Source organism: Equus quagga, chromosome 10 (assembly GCF_021613505.1).
Source record: "Equus quagga isolate Etosha38 chromosome 10, UCLA_HA_Equagga_1.0, whole genome shotgun sequence".
Taxonomy (NCBI): domain Eukaryota; kingdom Metazoa; phylum Chordata; class Mammalia; order Perissodactyla; family Equidae; genus Equus; species Equus quagga.
The window spans coordinates 83,732,097-83,748,772 of NC_060276.1; the positions used below are offsets into that span (position 1 = coordinate 83,732,097).

Sequence of the window (16,676 nt, forward strand, 5' to 3'; positions counted from 1 at the left end):
GTGGACTACATTTCCCAAGATGCAACGAGCACGACGGCACCCATTCATTTTAGGCGTGGTGCGAGGTGAAATTACCGCTGGGGTCATTAACGTGAGAGTGAGGAAAGTGCGTTAATGAAATGCGCGGGCGCGCGGAAGCTGTTTTGCGCCAATTTCGAATCCACTTCCGCTAGTTGATAGCGCTTCCTGAATTGTACCGTTTTAGAACTTGGCAGTTTCTCTATCTGTAAAATGGGGATGATAAGTAGTACAGACTTCACAGAGTTATTCGGGGGATTGAATAGGTGTAGTTCAGAACATTGCCTGGCCTTTCGTAATTCTGTGTTCTTCAAAAATTTTTAACTCCGACCCACAAAAAGACTATACATGGCGACCCAGTACACGAGCAAATATGATCATGGAAACATTTATTATAGCGTTTACTATGTGCCAGGCACTAGTCTAAGTGCTCCTGGGTGGTGTGCTGGTAAATGGTTAACAACAGGCTCTTTGGAGGTAGCGAAGGAGGAAGGCTTGATTTCTAACATTTCTATTTTCCATGGTTTACATGATTCACATACTATCATCTTGTTAGATTTCAAGTTATCAACGTGTAGTCACGGAACACAGAGTTCAGAAGACATGCAGTAGTGCACCATTATGTCATATTTCTACCATACAGTTAAAATAGGGGTAAATGCCCTCAAGAGCATAGAGAATAGTGAAATGTAGTAAAATAGTAAGAAAGTGAGGAGTTTCTAGTATTTATTACGTTTAAAACATCTAATTTATTTAATTGTAAGTTTATATCATTTCATTTTTAATAATAACTGTGTTTAACAACCACTTCGCAAAATTCCTGAAAATTAAACAAGCGATCTGCAAACGTGCCAAGTAGGCTCCAGCACACTGCTGAGTTCTTCCTTGAACTCATTTTAAATCCTTATGACAACAACATGAGGTAGTCACTGTAATTTCCCCCAGTTTATAGATGAGGAAACAGATGAGGGAAGATATAAATTACTATGTTAGGTCTATAAACATATATGCCTTTTAATATGTATGTGATTATATAGAAATACAGTGATGCGTAATATTTACTAGTATATAAATTATGTTATGTATTAGTAAACAAATATAATAAATACAATATGCTATTATATGTAAATTTAAGGAAGTATATATTTATGGATGTTTTTTAGTGTATATATAACATATGTATCATTTTTTTTTAAGATTTTATTTTTCCTTTTTCTCCCCAAAGCCCCCTGGTACATAGTTGTGTATTTTTAGTTGTGGGTCCTTCTAGTTGTGGCATGTGGGACGCCGCCTCAGCATGGCTTGATGAGCGGTGCCATGTCTGCCCAGGATCCGAACCAGCAAAACCCTGGGCCGCCAAAGCAGAGTGGGCGAACTTAACCACTCGGCCACAGGGCCAGCCCACTATGTGTCATCTTATACATATAATATATAAATATGTATGCTGATATGTATAAATATGCTAATATCCATGTATATTTGTTTACTGAAGTAACTGTACTAAATATAAATATACCATTAAGTATGTAAATATATAATGTTATGTTATTATGAAGAATAATAAGGTAGGGTGAAAGAGATGGAGGCTAACAGAGGGGTTGAGTTGCTATTTTAGCGTGATCAGGGAGGGCTTCTCTGAGGAGGTGACATTTGGGCTGAGAGCTGAAGGGGAGCACCCCCTAGGAATATTTGGAGGAAGAGCATTCCAGGCAGAGAGAACACCAAGTGCAAAGCCCCTGACACGGGAACAAGCTTGGCGAGTATTCAAAGAACTGAACAATTGATTCATATTCCTTAGAAATGTGAGCTTCACTAGGCAGGGATTTCTGTTCTGTCTTGTTCACTGCTGTTTCCCAGGCACCTAGAATAGGGCCCAGCACACAGTTGGTGTTCAGTAGATGTTTGTCGAATCCACCCTTTTGTCGCTTTGTTCCTTCATTCTTTCCTCAGTGGTGTGTTCTGCATCTATGCGGGGCCCGGGGAGGCGTAGACAGACGCGCAGAGACACAGAGAGCACCTCCTGGGGGAGTCTCCATAGCCAGAGAGGAAGCAAGAGCTTGTCAGCAGAGCTCCAGAGCCTTGTGGGGGCGGTGGGAACACGCTCCCCTGCGGAGGTGAGCAAGTGTGAGAAAGCCAGGGTTCAAGCCACCAGGCCCCCGCTGGTGCCAGGCATTGGGGGCCCATGTTCACCCTGTGGGACACTTCCCACGTCCTGTTTTCTTGCCTCTCACAAAGAGGATGTTTAATTTTTCGCAAAGAAATTTGCTTCCTCCAGCAGGGCCGGGGGACTGGGGGACAGGATCCAGGCTCTGAACTCCGCAGGCTGTTCCCGAAATAGGGTGTCGGCCTGCAGCTCCCACCCGGCACCCCACTGAGTGTAAAGGTGTCCTCCCCTCAGCCTCCTGAAGAGGTCAAGGAAGGGGGAACTGCCAGGCCAGCTCTGTACCGGAGGGCATCTTATCACGTGAGGGAAAGACGGGGTGGTCCAGGCGCAGGGGACTAGACACTGACTCAGAAAGCCTTGCTGCCCAGGGGCTGCTTTGAGGGACGGAAGAGTTACTCAGTGGGGAGCCTGCATGAAAGGAGAGATTAGAATCCGAAATGCAGCCTGGTGGGGCGCTGCTTTCACCGGCGAGAAGAATTCATTAATTCCTTTCACAAATCTTATTGAGCAATTACTGAGTGTCCAGCGAGCATTGTTCTAAGGGCTTTGCTTGTATTAATTCCTTCAATCTTCCCAATGGCCCCAGGAGTTAGGTGTTATTATGCCCTGGGGGAAGCTGAGACGGTGAGGTTTCGGAACTCGCTCCTGGCCATACAGCTAGTAAGCGGCCGAGCTCGTGCTGTGAACTGCTTTGCTCTGTGGCTCCCTCCCCCGAAGGCTGCTGAGCAGTGACCTGTTTTAATGAAAAGCAGGGGTCTGCTTAGAAGAACTGACAAGAACCCAAACTGACGTTTAATAGACTCGATAGGAATTCCAAATGTCACACAAGGGTCTGCTTTGCTGAACCAACAAAAGCCTTAAATGACCCTGAGAAAGGGCCCCACTTTGATGAACTAACAAAGCGTTTTTATCCCTGGCATGGCCTCAAGGCCTCGGTCATGCTTCAAGACATCTGTTCCCTCTAAAGCAGGCTGCCTTCTGCAGCCAGATTTCTCTTTCCCTCTGTTTTTCCTCCTACCAGCATATGTTGAGCACCTGCTGTTTGTAGTGCCCTGAAACCTAGCTGAGCTATGGGGTGCATCCCTCCTCTAGAAGCATTCACTTGGCAGAAATAAAAATACTAATGATGATAATATGACACTTGATAAGTGGCATTTATTGAGCACCTGCTGTGTGCCTGGCATTTATTGAGTACCTGCTGTGCTGGGCAATGGTGAAGGGCCAGGGAAGGCCCTGGGAAGGGAGGGGAATGATCAGAGATGAGAGCAGGAAGCTGCTGCCTGGAGGTGGTGGCTGGGGGCGTCTGTTTTTGTCCAAGGTACACTAGTTCTTGGGCCAGGACACTTCAGACTTTTCTTGAAATCTAGGCATCTGCCAACACCCTCCCCGCCACCCACCACCCCTGCTACCTTAGCCATCTGGGCTAAGGCCTCTGCTGACAGGTGTCTCTTTCCCTGGCCAGCCTGTAGCACAGATGGTGTAATGGCTCTGGGGGGAGGAGTATGGAGGAGAGAGACATGAGAAGGGCCGGGATAGACAGGGGAGTGTGTATGTGTGTGGAGGCCCTGAGTGCATCTCACCTGCCTGTACGTGTTCTCAGCCACAAACACATGGATGTGAGTTCCACGTGTGTCTTCCCATGTAACTGGCCTGGTTGTGTCTTGTGTCTTTGGCTGCCTGTCCAACTCGTGTGTTTCCTTTTCAGCGACTGTGTGTGTTGGTACTGGCTGCTTGTGAAATTCATCTATATGGGGTTGTGTGTGTATTCCTTGGGTGTGTATGTGTCTCGTTGGTAATGCTTGTGGGTGATGAGTGTGTTTATTTGTCTCTCCTGTGCGTGTGTCTCCTATGTATGTGTGTCTTCTCTGCCACCGCACGTTGTGTCTCTCCTTGCTGAGTGGCTGGAGGTGGGTGTGCCCTATGGATGTTTCTTTTGGTGCCACTGTATGTGTCCTCTCTGGTTCCCTTTTTCCTCTCCATGCAGCTTTAGGGGCAGTTTTGGGATTTCCTCTTTGTAACCATTGTAAGCAGACCCTCGGCATCCTTGCATTCCTGGCTTGTGCACCTGTCTACACCTTCCCTGTGCATTTCTTTGTAGACTTGATTTGTGAGTAGCTGTGTGTGTACAAGGCTGTGTGTAGCCATCTGCTTGAATGTGCTTGTATGTATGTCTGTGACTGTGGTTTCTCTGTACAATTGTGCCTGCCTGTGAGTGCCTCTCTCTCTGTGACCAGAGCTGTATGTGGTCACACGTGGTCACAAGTTCACACACGAGTTCACGTGCACAGAGGTATCCTTAGAGAGCCTAAATCTGGACATTGGCCTCCAGAGCTGTCTGAGACTGGAATTGCGTGTGGGAGACACTGGGCCCGGGGTGATGGTGTCGGCTGTATGAAATCACACTTGTGCACTGTGTGTGTGGCTGTGAGTCTGTGTGTGATTTGCCTGATGGTTCTCTTGGGTCTGGCTGTTGAGTCTGTGAGCGATGATGTCCATGAGTCTATAGCGGCTGTAAATCGGTGTGAGCCTATCCCCGTGTCAATCTGTGCTCTCTGGGTGCAGCTCTGAGGCTGTGGGTGATGATACCTGTAAGACTAAGTCACTCTGTGTGGCCGTGAGTATGTAATTGTACCCTGGCCTGGGCTATCCGTGTGCAGTCTGTGTGTGTTCATATGTCAGCCTGTATTCTCCATGCATGGCTGTGAGTCTGCGTGCAAGTTTGTACTTTTGTGGGTGACGGTGAGTGTGCCTCCATCTCTGAGCCTCTGGATGGACTCAGAGTATGCAAGAGTCTCTCTCCCGCTGTGGGGAAGTAAACGCCCCATCCCTCGTCCTCTTCCAGCTGCGGGTGGGGTGGGGGCATCTAGGCTAGCTTTGAAGCCCCAGCCAGCCCCTGGCCTTTCCGGGAATTTTGTGCTCCCTGTGGGGGGTGGGCAGGCGGGTGGAGGGGCCCAGACAGAGGCCTCTAGTCCACCTGGGCCTCAAGCAGCCCAGTCCAGTTGGGTTTGGACCCCAAGTCCACCCCGCCTGACTCCCTGCAGGAGACACAAGCCTAACGGGGGACAGACATGCCTGTCACATGCCTGGATGAGAATGAACAGACAGACCCCCATATAAGACAGTCAGACAGAAGACAGTGGAGCTCAGTTAGGGTGTAGACAGGCCCCACCCAATGCCTGGGTGGATCCAGGCCTGCAGGGTGTGCCTAGTTTATAGACAGTGCATGTCCACACTCCCCACCCAACCACAAATGCCCTCCTTGCTTCCCTCTGGGGACCCCTGAGATCTAGGGTTCTCTCTCGGCTCGGTTGTCTGTCTGAGGTCAGCCTCTAGTGGCCTGGCTGTGTTTATCCTTGCACCTGTTCCACTGCTGTCCCCAGGTCTGTCCATCATCCCTGTCAGCCCCTCTGCCTGAACCTTTCTCTGCCTGTTGTCATCTGTCCCTCCAGGTGTCTCTCTGCCTCAACTACTCCCTCTGTCCCCTTGTCTCTCTGGGCCGGTGTGTCCGCTCCCAATCTCTGTTTGGGAATATGTCTGGCTGTGTCCACCTGTCTATCTGCCACTTGTGTCTCCTGTGTATTACTGGGCCCCACTGCCTGTTGCCTTCCTCCAGGTGCTTACATGAGCCTATCCCTGCCACCCATCTGTTTCTGTGTCTGTCTGTCCGTCTTTCTCCCTGTGACTGCCCTTCTGCCTGTCTACCACTACCCCACACCCTGTCTGTCTTTCTGTCCCCTCTGTTGTCTGTCCTTGTGTTGTTTCTCCTGCCTGCCTGCCTGCCTGTCTCTATTTGTCACTGTTTCTCTTTCTATCTCTGGTCTCTCCTTTCTGCTGTCATCCGGTCATCCATCCCATCCCACTGTGTGCCCGACCCCTGAGTCAGTCCCCTCTGTCTGCCTGTCCCTCTGTCTAGGTGTCGATCTACTTCCTCAGTCTTTCTGTCCATCAACCCTACCCCCCAACCAAGATCCATACAAACCTCTGTCTCCCTCCACGTGGGTCCAGATGAGGGGAGGCAGCCCCCACCCCGCCCTCTCAGGCTACTTCCCCCGCCCAGAGCCAGAAGGAGGGAAACTGAATTAAAATTAAAACTTCTTCCCAGAAAAAAAAAAAAATCCGCGGGCCAGATGGGGCTCAGCCCTCGCAGATTAGCCTCGGAGCGAGCGGGGCGGCGCTGATTGGCTGCAGGGCGGGGCGGGGGCAGGGTCCGGGCCGGGCGGGGTCCCAGAACTGCAGTCTGAGTTGCTGCTGCTTCGGAGCTGAGAGGAGCAACGAGGTGAGGAGGGGGCGCTTGCCGTGGCGGGGGGGCTCCGAAGACCCCGAGGCACAAGTGGGAGGTCGCTGGAGGGGGCTCAGGGGTTCCTCGGAGACATTTCTAGCACTAGTGGGGAATTGAATGGGAGGGGGAGTCCTTTTGGTACCTTGCTCCCAGCAAGTGAATTCAGGAGTGGGTGGGAGTCTCCAGAGGGTGTTCAGGACTGAGGATGGGGATCCTTGAGAGCCCTCCCCGTCCCAGGAAGGAGATTCAGGGCTTGGGGAGGGGGCTTCCTGGAGGCAGGTTTAGCAACGATGGGAACCTTGAAGAGGGGTTTCTGAGATACTGGGCATTCCCAGGAAGTAAGCTCAGGGCTGGGGTTTCTTCAGAGACACTCCATCCAGAAGACAGGGGCTCCTGGCTTGCATGGGGGTTGCAGACGCCCCCACCCCAGGAAACACATCAGCCCTTAGGAGGGGGCTTTTGATGAAGGTCTCAGATAGCTCATCCTCAGGAGGGGAAATAAGGGCTCAAGGCAGGCTCCTGAGACACCCCAATCCCAGGAAGGGTCTCAAGTCTGGAAGTGTCTCCAAAGTTCCGTCTGCCAGGAGACGAGTGTTTAAGACTTGACAGGGGTCCTAGAAAATACTTCTCGTCCCTAGAAGGAGGATTAAATGGGGGACTATGGGTCACTTCTCTCCCTGGAAGGGGGCTCAGTTGGGAGAATTGTCTCTGGCCTCTAGTGAGGATATTCAGAGTTGTGGCAGAGAGCCGTTTGCGGCGTCGGTCTGGGGTCTCCAAGCCCGCCCCCCACCCCCGGCACCTTTAACAGGTTGCATCAGCTCTGAGCTCAGGCGTGGGGCCCAGGCAGGGAGGAGGGGGGTAGGGGGCATTAGGAGGGGTGGGGCAGCCAGGCTGACACGTGTCCCTGTAAGGAGTGAGTGGCCTGGCCATGCGGTGTGGGTGGAGGGAAGAGGGGGGGCGGTGCGCAGGGGACGGGGAAGGAAAGAGACAGCAAGAGAGACGGTGTGAGTCTGGGGCCTGGGAGGAGAGGCTATCCTAGCTCCAAATGGCCATCTCATCTGCCATGGGGTCGCTCTGTCTCTCTGTGTCTCTCTCCCTCTATTTCTCTTTCACTGCCCTCTTTTCATCTCTGTCTCTCAGTAACTATTGGCGTCTCTCCCCCTCTGATCCCCTCCTCTCTCTCCCATCTCTTTCTCTGTTGGACTCTCACTCTTGTCTCAGATTTTCTCCATTCATCTCCCTGTCTCTCTCATCCCTCTGTTCCTGTTCCCCTCACCTCATCTCTGTTTCTGTGTCTCTGTCTGTCTCTATCTGACCCCCACCTGTCTTCGTCTAGCTCTCCCCACTTTGTAGCCCCTCTGCTCCATCCCTGACACCCTATCCCATTTCTCTGCCCACAGGATGGAACTGCAGGATCCAAAGATTAATGGAGCCCTCCCTGCGGGTGCTGTGGGGTGAGTCGGGGGCCCAAGGGGTCGAGGTCAGGGGCAGGATTACCCTCTCATCAGCCCCGATTTCCCTGCCCTATTCAGCTACAGGCAGGAACGTGAGGGCTTCCTGCCCAGCCATAGTGCTGCTCCTGGGAGGAAGCCAGCCCAGTTTATGGATGTGAGTGACCCCACAGGATCTGTCCCAGCTGCACCTTGCCTAGCTCATCTCCTCTCCTACTGCTCCCTCTTCCTGGCTACTCCCCCTTCCCAGCGGTTCCCCTGCCTAGCTCTTTACTGCCCCAGCTGCTCCCTATCCCTAGCTACTCGCCTCCCCAGCTGTTTTGCCTCTGGTAGCTGCTCCACCCTCCCCTATTCCTATCCACTTCCATCTGCTCCCCTCCAAAATTTCTCCTAGTGTTTTCCCTTCCCGGTTCTGCCTCTCCCAGTTTCTTCCCATCTTCAACTCCTTTTCCTTTCTGGCTTCTCCCTTTCTCCAGTGATGCTTCCTGGGCTTCTCCCTACCCCAGTCACTCTTCCCTAGTCTTTCCTGGGCCCTAGCACTGGTCTCCTTCCCTGGTCCCCTTCCCCATGTGTGCCTGGGCCTTGCCCCTTACCCGCAGTTCGATGGGAAGACATCGTTTGGAATGTCAGTGTTCAACCTCAGCAACGCCATCATGGGCAGCGGCATCCTGGGGCTGGCCTATGCTATGGCCCACACAGGGGTCCTCTTCTTCTTGTGAGTCCTAGGCGGCCTGGGGGGGAGGCTGGGGGTGTGTGGGGCAGGTGGGAGGCCTGGGGGCTGAGTCTGAGCTGTGCCATCTGCCATAGGGCCCTGCTGCTATGCATTGCTCTTCTGTCTTCATATTCCATCCATCTCCTGCTGACCTGTGCTGGTGTTGTAGGTGAGACCCAGAGCTCAGCCCAGACCTTGGACTCCAGACCCCGAACCTTCCCACCCTGACCTGAGACCCCAGATCTCAACCCAAACTCCAGACTCTGGACATAGCACCCTGACCCCAGATCCTAGACCCAGGACCCCAGATCCCACACCTAACTCCCTGGACTCAAGACCCCACCCTGCACCCTGGCCCTCAGACCTTATCTGAGCTCCCAGATCCCCAACCCTCGCCCTCGGTCTGGCCATCAAACCTCATTGCTCAGACCCTCCCGGCCCCCAGACCACTCCACTCCACCTCTGACCCCCTCTCCTCAGCCTCCCAAGCTCCCACTGCAGATCTCAGACTTCACTCCCACCATGGTCTCAGTCCAGTCCTGCTCCCAAGACCCCTACTACCCACATCTAGCCACTAATCTTCTCCCTGGCCACCAGTCCCTGGCCACAGATCGCACCTCCCAGACTGCTTAACCCTCACCTCCCACTCCCATCAGTCACACCCAACGCCCCAGCTTCCAGATCCTCTGACCCCTGCACTCCTCACCCCTGGCCTGGCCTCCTGAACCCACAAACTGTTCCTCCCTGTCCCCCCCCCCCCCACCAGGCATCCGAGCCTATGAGCAGCTGGGACAGAGGGCACTGGGGCCTGCGGGGAAGGTAGTGGTGGCCGCTGTCATCTGTCTGCACAATGTTGGGGGTGAGGACTCTGGGAGGTGGGGAGTCAACTTGGGAGCAGAGGGTGGGGTGAGGTGGGCTTCCCCAGGCTGGGCCGGGGAAGATGGGGTATGAGGATGAGGGGAATCTTTCTGCTTACACCTCCTCCCCCTGCACCAGCCATGTCCAGTTACCTGTTCATCATTAAATCTGAACTCCCCCTGGTTATCGGCACCTTCCTGAACATGGACCCCGAGGGGTGAGTGAGCAACACCCCTTGGCTCTGGCCCGCAGGCCCCTGACTCTGCCTGTGAGGTCTGGCTGCCGTCTTCAACTCTATGTCCAGCTGACTCCCTGGTGTTCTATTTTGAGACTGCTGGGCAGGCCAGTTTGGTCAGACTGTGATTCCTGTGCATTGTGATGCCAACAGGATGTGTGGCTGTTGCTCTGACTATGAGTCCAGTAGACCATGTGTTGATTTTTGTGACTGTTGTTCTGGCTGATTCTGTCTGGTGGCTGACTCCACATGTGCAGTGTACTCTGATGCCGACCATGTGACTGTACATATCCAGTAGACCTAAGCTTTGTCTGTGGGTTTGATTCTGTGACTGTTGTATTGGCAGATTCTCAGGCCTGCTGTATGATAGCTGACTCCAGCTGTGTCCTGTATACTGTGATTCCGACCATGTGTATTTGACGTTTGCTTACTCTGACTTTCCCTGTCCAGCGGATTCTGCTTGATGTTGGGTTGATCAACCTGGCTGAATATGTCTAGCTGTAAGTGTATGGTCACTGGCTCCAGCAGTGTGTGTGTTTGTCTTTGTTTGTGTGTTGTGGTGCCAACTATGTATATGTGACTTGCTCCAACTGTATATGCCAGTACACTCCATTTATGTGTTTAATTTAGTGACCATTGTTCTGGCAAATTCTCTCTGGCTGTGTGATTCTTGACTATGACTGTATATATCCTTTGTTTTATGGTTCCAACCATGTACGTTTGACTGTTGTTCTAAGTATGCATCCGGCCGGCTGTATGTTTGATTCTGGATCCGTCTGCTGATTGAGTTTGTTCAGTTGTTTGTATATGATGGCTGATTCTGTGTGTATACTGTTGGATCTTTGGTGTGATTCTGAAATCATCTAGGTAGCTGACGGTTTATGTGACTAAGTGTGTCTAATTGTTATAATCAGCTCCCACTGTGTATACGGCCAGTGGTGCTTTGTTGGTTTATTTCTGTGTACCTGTGCGTAGGAGATAGAAAGAGAGTGTGTGAATGTCTGGAACATGTAGATACTCAATACAACGAATGAGCAATTGTTCAGCGAATTCTGTACTGACTGACTCTCTTGCCTGGGCACCTCCTTCCAGCGTCTATACAGATCCCACTCTTTCTTTGAGCTTGGTTCCAGCAGTGTGGCCAGCTAGCTGATTCTGGCTCTATTTCAGTCTTTCACTGTGTGGCCAAATTGGTCCAGCTACTTTCAGGTGTTCAGCAAACCTTGAGCTGTTAAAACAACCAGACGTGTGTTTCTGACTTTTTGTCTGACTCTGCTTCATTGCCTGTCTTCCAGCTCATCAGACTGTTCTACCTGTCAGACACGCCAGGGTCGTGACTCACTCTGTCTGGCACCTTGTGTTGGACTGTGTGAGTCTGACTGATTTTGAGTGTTTGCCCGTCTGGTTGTATGTCCACTTGTGAGTCTATTGGCGCAGTTTTCTCTGGCTGTGTATGTGTTCTCAGCTGTATCCCTCTGAGTGTCCAACTGACAGTCTGATAATCACTCTGGCTGTTTCTGCCAATCCTGTTGTGCCATTTGTCACTGTAGCCACCCGAGTGACTTCTCGAAGCTGAGCTGTTGGCTTATCTCTCCTGACTGCAGGCAGAAATCTGTCTGTCTGGCAGTCTTCTGAGTATCTGCCTGACAGTTTTCTTTGGCTGGCAGCTAGTCACCCTGTCTGCCTGTCTCCCTAGGGACTGGTTCTTGAAGGGAAACCTCCTCATCATCATTGTCAGTGTGTTAATCATCTTGCCCCTGGCCCTCATGAGACACTTGGGTAAGAGGCTTCCTGTGTTGGTCATTGGATAGTGGAATTAGAGAAGGGGAGTCAGATTGAGAAAACACCCATTTTCAAGGGCTGTGGAACATCAAGGGAGAGTTTGTTTGATGTGGGTTTTAACAGATGAATAGGAGTTTGTTATGGAGGGGCGGCTGGTCCAGGTAAACATAAAAGCTTGTACAAAAGTGTGGCATAATTGGGGTGAGGGGGCCTTGAAGACCAGACTGGGAGTTTGATATTTGCTGTGGGGATGGGGGTCCCTTGGTTTCTGAGGCTCTGTGTATTGCCCCTTGCAGGCTACCTGGGATATACTAGTGGTCTCTCTCTGACCTGTATGCTGTTTTTCCTCATTTCGGTGAGTCTGAGAGAGAAGGACGTGAAAAAGTGGGGAGAGAGTTTGGAATGTTGGGACATAGCCTTCCCCATGACCTTGCTTCCTCACCTGCCCTCCCCCAGGTCATCTATAAGAAGTTCCAGCTAGGCTGTGTCATAGGCCGCAATGAGACAGCCACGGAGAGCAAGGGCCCCCCGGATCTTCCCCTCCAGGGGTTCAACAGAAGCTGTGAGGCCCACATGTTCACAGTTGACTCACAGGTGGGTGTGCAGGCATACGTGTAGGGCTTGCACCACACTCAGGCCATCTGGTCCTGTCACACAGTGCACTCTGCTCAGAGTAGAGCCAGGTTTCGGACGTCAGGGGCTTCTATGTGTCTGCTGTGGAGGGCCATGGCAGGGCCTGGGGGATGGGGAGGAGAGGATGGAAGCCCATAGGCTCTAATCTTGTGTACTTGGGCCATCCCCCCAGATGTTCTACACGGTGCCCATTATGGCTTTCGCCTTCGTCTGCCACCCTGAGGTGCTGCCCATCTACACGGAGCTCTACCGGTGAGTGGGCAGGCAAGTGGGCATGTGTGATGGGCCAGCAGGTGGGGCAGTAGTCATAAGGTCTGATAATCCCTACAGCAGTCCTGGTACTGTAGCTTGATCATGGCTAGATTGTGCCAGGGCAAGAGTTTGAGGTGGCCAGGAGGACTTGGGGGATGCAGGGCAGTGACTCTTTACTGATTGGGGCTTAAGTATTTTACCCTCCAGTACAAGTGTGAATGGACAGAGTGGGGAAGCAGAGATGATCAGATGAGGGGGTGGCATGCATGATTGGGGATAGGGAGATGAGGATCGTCAGATGGAGGCAGGTATAGATGAACAAAAGGTGGGCAGGGATGATATGATGGGGGGATATCAGACAGAGGGGGATGGCACGGATGGTCAGATGGAAGGGAAAGGCAGAGGTGGTCAGACAGAGGAGATGGGCAAAGATGGTCATATGGGACGAGATATGGATGGACAGAGAGGGGAGGCTTGGCTAATCACACAGGGGAAGCAGAAATGAGCATCCCAGTGTGTCCCAGCTGGATGTCAGCTCTGGGAGAAGGGGACTCTGGAGGGTAGGGGCTGGTTTTGAGGGGGCCTGGGCCAAGTCCGGGGGTCTGGGCATGACAGCTATGTGACTTCTATACCTTAGACCCTCCAAGCGCAGAATGCAGGCTGTGGCCAACGTGTCCATTGGGGCCATGTTCTGCATGTATGGGCTCACAGCGACCTTTGGATACCTCACCTTCTACAGTGAGTGGGGCTGGGGCTAGGGTTGGGTGGGAACTGGGGTGGGGACTGGGCAGACTGCTAGGGCAGGAGCCTGAGCACTTTTCCTCCATGCCCTCAGACCCATCAGTTTCCAAAAGGAGGGTACATATCACACATGTAGATTTCATCACTGTGTCTGCGTGCATGTGTGCATGCATGCGTGTGTGTGTGTTTCTGGGACACTGGTCCTGGTGCTCCCACCACATCCTGCATCCCATGTCCTATGTCCTATGGCCCAGGCAGCGTGGAGGCAGAGATGCTGCACATGTACAGCCAGAAGGACCTGCTCATCCTCTGTGTGCGCCTGGCTGTGCTGCTCGCGGTGACTCTCACTGTACCAGTCGTGCTGTTCCCTGTGCGTGGGGGCAAGGGTGGGCCCGTGGAGCGGGGGGACATGGATGGATGGGTATAGGGCATAGGCATGGATGTTTGGATGGAGGGTGGAGATAGGAGTGGAAGGATGGATGGAGGAGGCAGGCATGGATAGTGAAGGCAGAGTTGTCAGATGGACAGAGAAGGCAAAAATAGATGGTTGGACAGAAGGGGGACATAGATGGCAGGACAGAGAGAGTCATGGGGACAGGGTAGTCACTTGGAGGAAGGAGGCACAGATATCTGGCTAGACAAAAGATGGAGGCAGGAATGGTCAGGAGGTAGAGGCATAGATAGATGGACAGAATGAAGAAAGAGAGATGGACAGAAAAAGGGTGGAGGCAGAAGTAGTGAGGTGTAGGAGGGACAAGACTCTCAGATGGGGAGATAGGATGACTAGACAGAAGAGGGAGATAGAGGTAGATGGAGAGAGAGACAGGGATCTCAGACAGAGGGTGGAGGCACAGGGGGATGCTCAGATAGAGGGTGGAGTTAAAGACAGATGACCACACGGAGGGGAGGCAACACTTGGCCCTGACCCGTCTCCAACCCTACTCTGGCCACAGATCCGCCGGGCCCTGCAGCAGCTGCTCTTCCCAAGCAAGGCCTTCAGCTGGCCACGGCATGTGGCCATAGCCCTGATGCTGCTCGTCTTGGTCAATGTCCTTGTCATCTGCGTGCCGACCATCCGGGATATCTTTGGGGTTATTGGTCAGTACCCCCAACCCCAGTCCCAGACCCCACCTAATATGGGCTTTGTACCCCAAACTTACATTGACTCCTGTCCCTCCTGCTTGTCCTCCAGGGTCCACCTCAGCCCCCAGCCTCATCTTCATCCTTCCCAGCATCTTCTACCTCCGCATTGTACCCTCTGAGGTGGAGCCCATCTACTCCTGGCCCAAGATCCAGGTGAGCATTTCAGGGGAGGGCTGGGGAAAGAGGAAGCATTCTGAGGAGGGAGCACCCCAGGATGGCTAGAGTTAGAAGGAACATTCTCAAGTGGGGACTCGGGGAAGAGAGAGCATCGATCTAGGGAGGGGGCAGATGGTCTGGAAGCAGGAAGGAGCTTGGCTTAGGAAGGGGCTGAGCAGAGCACCAGCAGAGTCTGGGAAGACAGAGGGAGCACTCAAGAAGGGGCTGGCACAGAGGGAGCCTTCTCCAGACAGATGGAAGGAGCATTATTAGAAGAGGGTTGGGAGTCCTTTTAAGGAGGATGGAGGAGAGTACTCCCTGAAGGGTTCCAGGAAGATGGAAGTGGGCTTCACAGGAAGGGGCTGGTTTTAAGGAAGGAGAGGGAGCACAAAGGAGAGTCAGGAAGAATGGGGCACTCTGTGGAGGGAGGGGAGGGCTGGAGGAACATTCTCAGGAGCAGCTCAGGTGTGGAGACCCAAGCAGCTCTATCTTCTATCCCTCTCGTCTACAGGCTCTGTGTTTTGGTGTCCTGGGGGTCCTCTTCATGGCGATCAGTCTAGGCTTTATGTTTGCCAACTGGGCCACAGGCCAGAGCCATGTGTCTGGACACTGACCATGCGCTGCCTCTCCCGGGCCCCTGCGATCATGCGCCTGTGCTTATGGAGGAAGATGAAGTCACTCTTCCAGGTCCCTCCTGTCTGGCGTGTAGAGGTGGCTGGTGCCCATTAATGTGGCCGTCAGAGGTAGGGGGCCACAGAGGCTGCAGAGTGGTCCGCTTCCCTCCTCCCCAGGAATGCTGAGCTTGGATCATGGCCCCAACCCCAACCCCACGGGAGGAGGAGGAGGCCGGATCCTTGGGGAGTCCCTGCCCAGCCCAGTCCTTTGTGCCTCCTCCTGGTGGAAGCTGTTTGTCAGAATCACCCTCGAGCTAAAGGGGAGGAATAAAGATGCTGAATTGCAACTCTGGACTCAGCCTTCTGATCTCTTTCTAAGACTTCTTGGGGGAGCCTGCTTGGGTTCAGACAAGGGTAAACTGATGCCCTGAGAGTAGGACTGAGCCGACTCACTCACTTCTCCTCTCCTTCAGTAGCTCACTACCCGACTCATCATTCTATTCACTTGCTCACTCAAGAAACATATATTGAGAGCCTCCTGGGTGCCAGGCACTGTTCTGGGCGCGGGGGGTGCAGCAGGGAAGCAAGCCGACAGGACTCCCTGGGGTTGGTGTTCTAGCACAGGAGTGGGCACACTGTGGCCCGCAGGCCAAATTCAGCCCACTGCCGAGTTTTGTATGGCCCCAGAGCTAAGAATGGTTTACACGTTTCTGGATGATGATTGAAAAGAAAATCAAAAGAAGAATAGTTTGTGACACTTGAAAATTATATGAAATTCACATTTCAGCATCTGCTAATAAAAGTTTTACTGAAACACATTCACCCTCGTTCATGTCCATATTATATTGTTTATGGTTCTTCAGTGTTACAACAGCGGAGCTGAGCAGTTGCAACAGAGACCATATGGCCCACAAAGCCTATGCTATTTATTATCTGGCCCTTTTCAGAAGAAATTTGCTGATCCCTGATCTAGCAGAAGAAAGGATGAGATAAATCATTTCTGATAAAGATGAGCACTATGAGAGGGTGACGTGGGGAGGCCAAGTTATGAAACTTAGGGATTTTTGCCAACCTGATAGGTGAAAACGGTATTGCTATTGAAATTCACGTGTTTTTATGAAGACGTTTTCAGATGTTTAAGAGATATTCATTTATCTTCCCTGATAAATTTTATGCATATACAAGCCACTACAGATATATAATCTTTGTTCTCCTCTCCATATTTAGAAATCGGACAGTTGACTGTAGTCAGTTAATACTCTGGGCTCCTTGTTTCACTGTTCTTCATTCCTTACTGCCACTGAATTTAAGCTCAACAAGCCTGCTTTTTTAATAATAATGCCAACTTGGAATTGCAGTGCCTGGCCTGAAAAATGCAAGTCTTCGTGTTTAACAAAAAGCACCACAAAAAGAGATCATCCTCTCAACAGGGTCCCCTGCAGAATAAACTTTTAAATTTTGGTGAAATCTAATTTATCTGGTTTTTCTGGGTTGTGCTTTTGGTGTCATGTTTAAGAACTGTTCACCATGCCAAAGTTTTTTGGGTTTTGGGGTTTTTTTTTGTGTTTGAGGAGGATTGGCCCTGAGCTAACATCTGTGTTAGTCTTCCTCTATTTTGTATGTGGGATGCCGCCACAG

At 52.0% G+C, this 16,676-nt stretch overlaps 1 protein-coding gene across 1 annotated transcript; it reads left to right on the top strand.

Annotated features, from left to right (window-relative positions):
* Nucleotides 1-6,397: 6,397 nt before the first annotated feature.
* Nucleotides 6,398-15,392, top strand: SLC38A5 (solute carrier family 38 member 5). Its single transcript, XM_046672554.1, has 16 exons — nucleotides 6,398-6,458; nucleotides 7,862-7,915; nucleotides 7,994-8,069; nucleotides 8,512-8,627; nucleotides 8,720-8,793; nucleotides 9,391-9,483; nucleotides 9,621-9,699; nucleotides 11,414-11,496; nucleotides 11,796-11,854; nucleotides 11,956-12,093; nucleotides 12,305-12,384; nucleotides 13,022-13,122; nucleotides 13,380-13,495; nucleotides 14,079-14,223; nucleotides 14,318-14,421; nucleotides 14,936-15,392. Exons 2-16 carry the CDS (start codon nucleotides 7,863-7,865, stop codon nucleotides 15,035-15,037), a joined length of 1,419 nt encoding a protein of 472 aa, XP_046528510.1. The 5' UTR covers nucleotides 6,398-6,458; nucleotide 7,862; the 3' UTR covers nucleotides 15,038-15,392.
* Nucleotides 15,393-16,676: the final 1,284 nt, after the last annotated feature.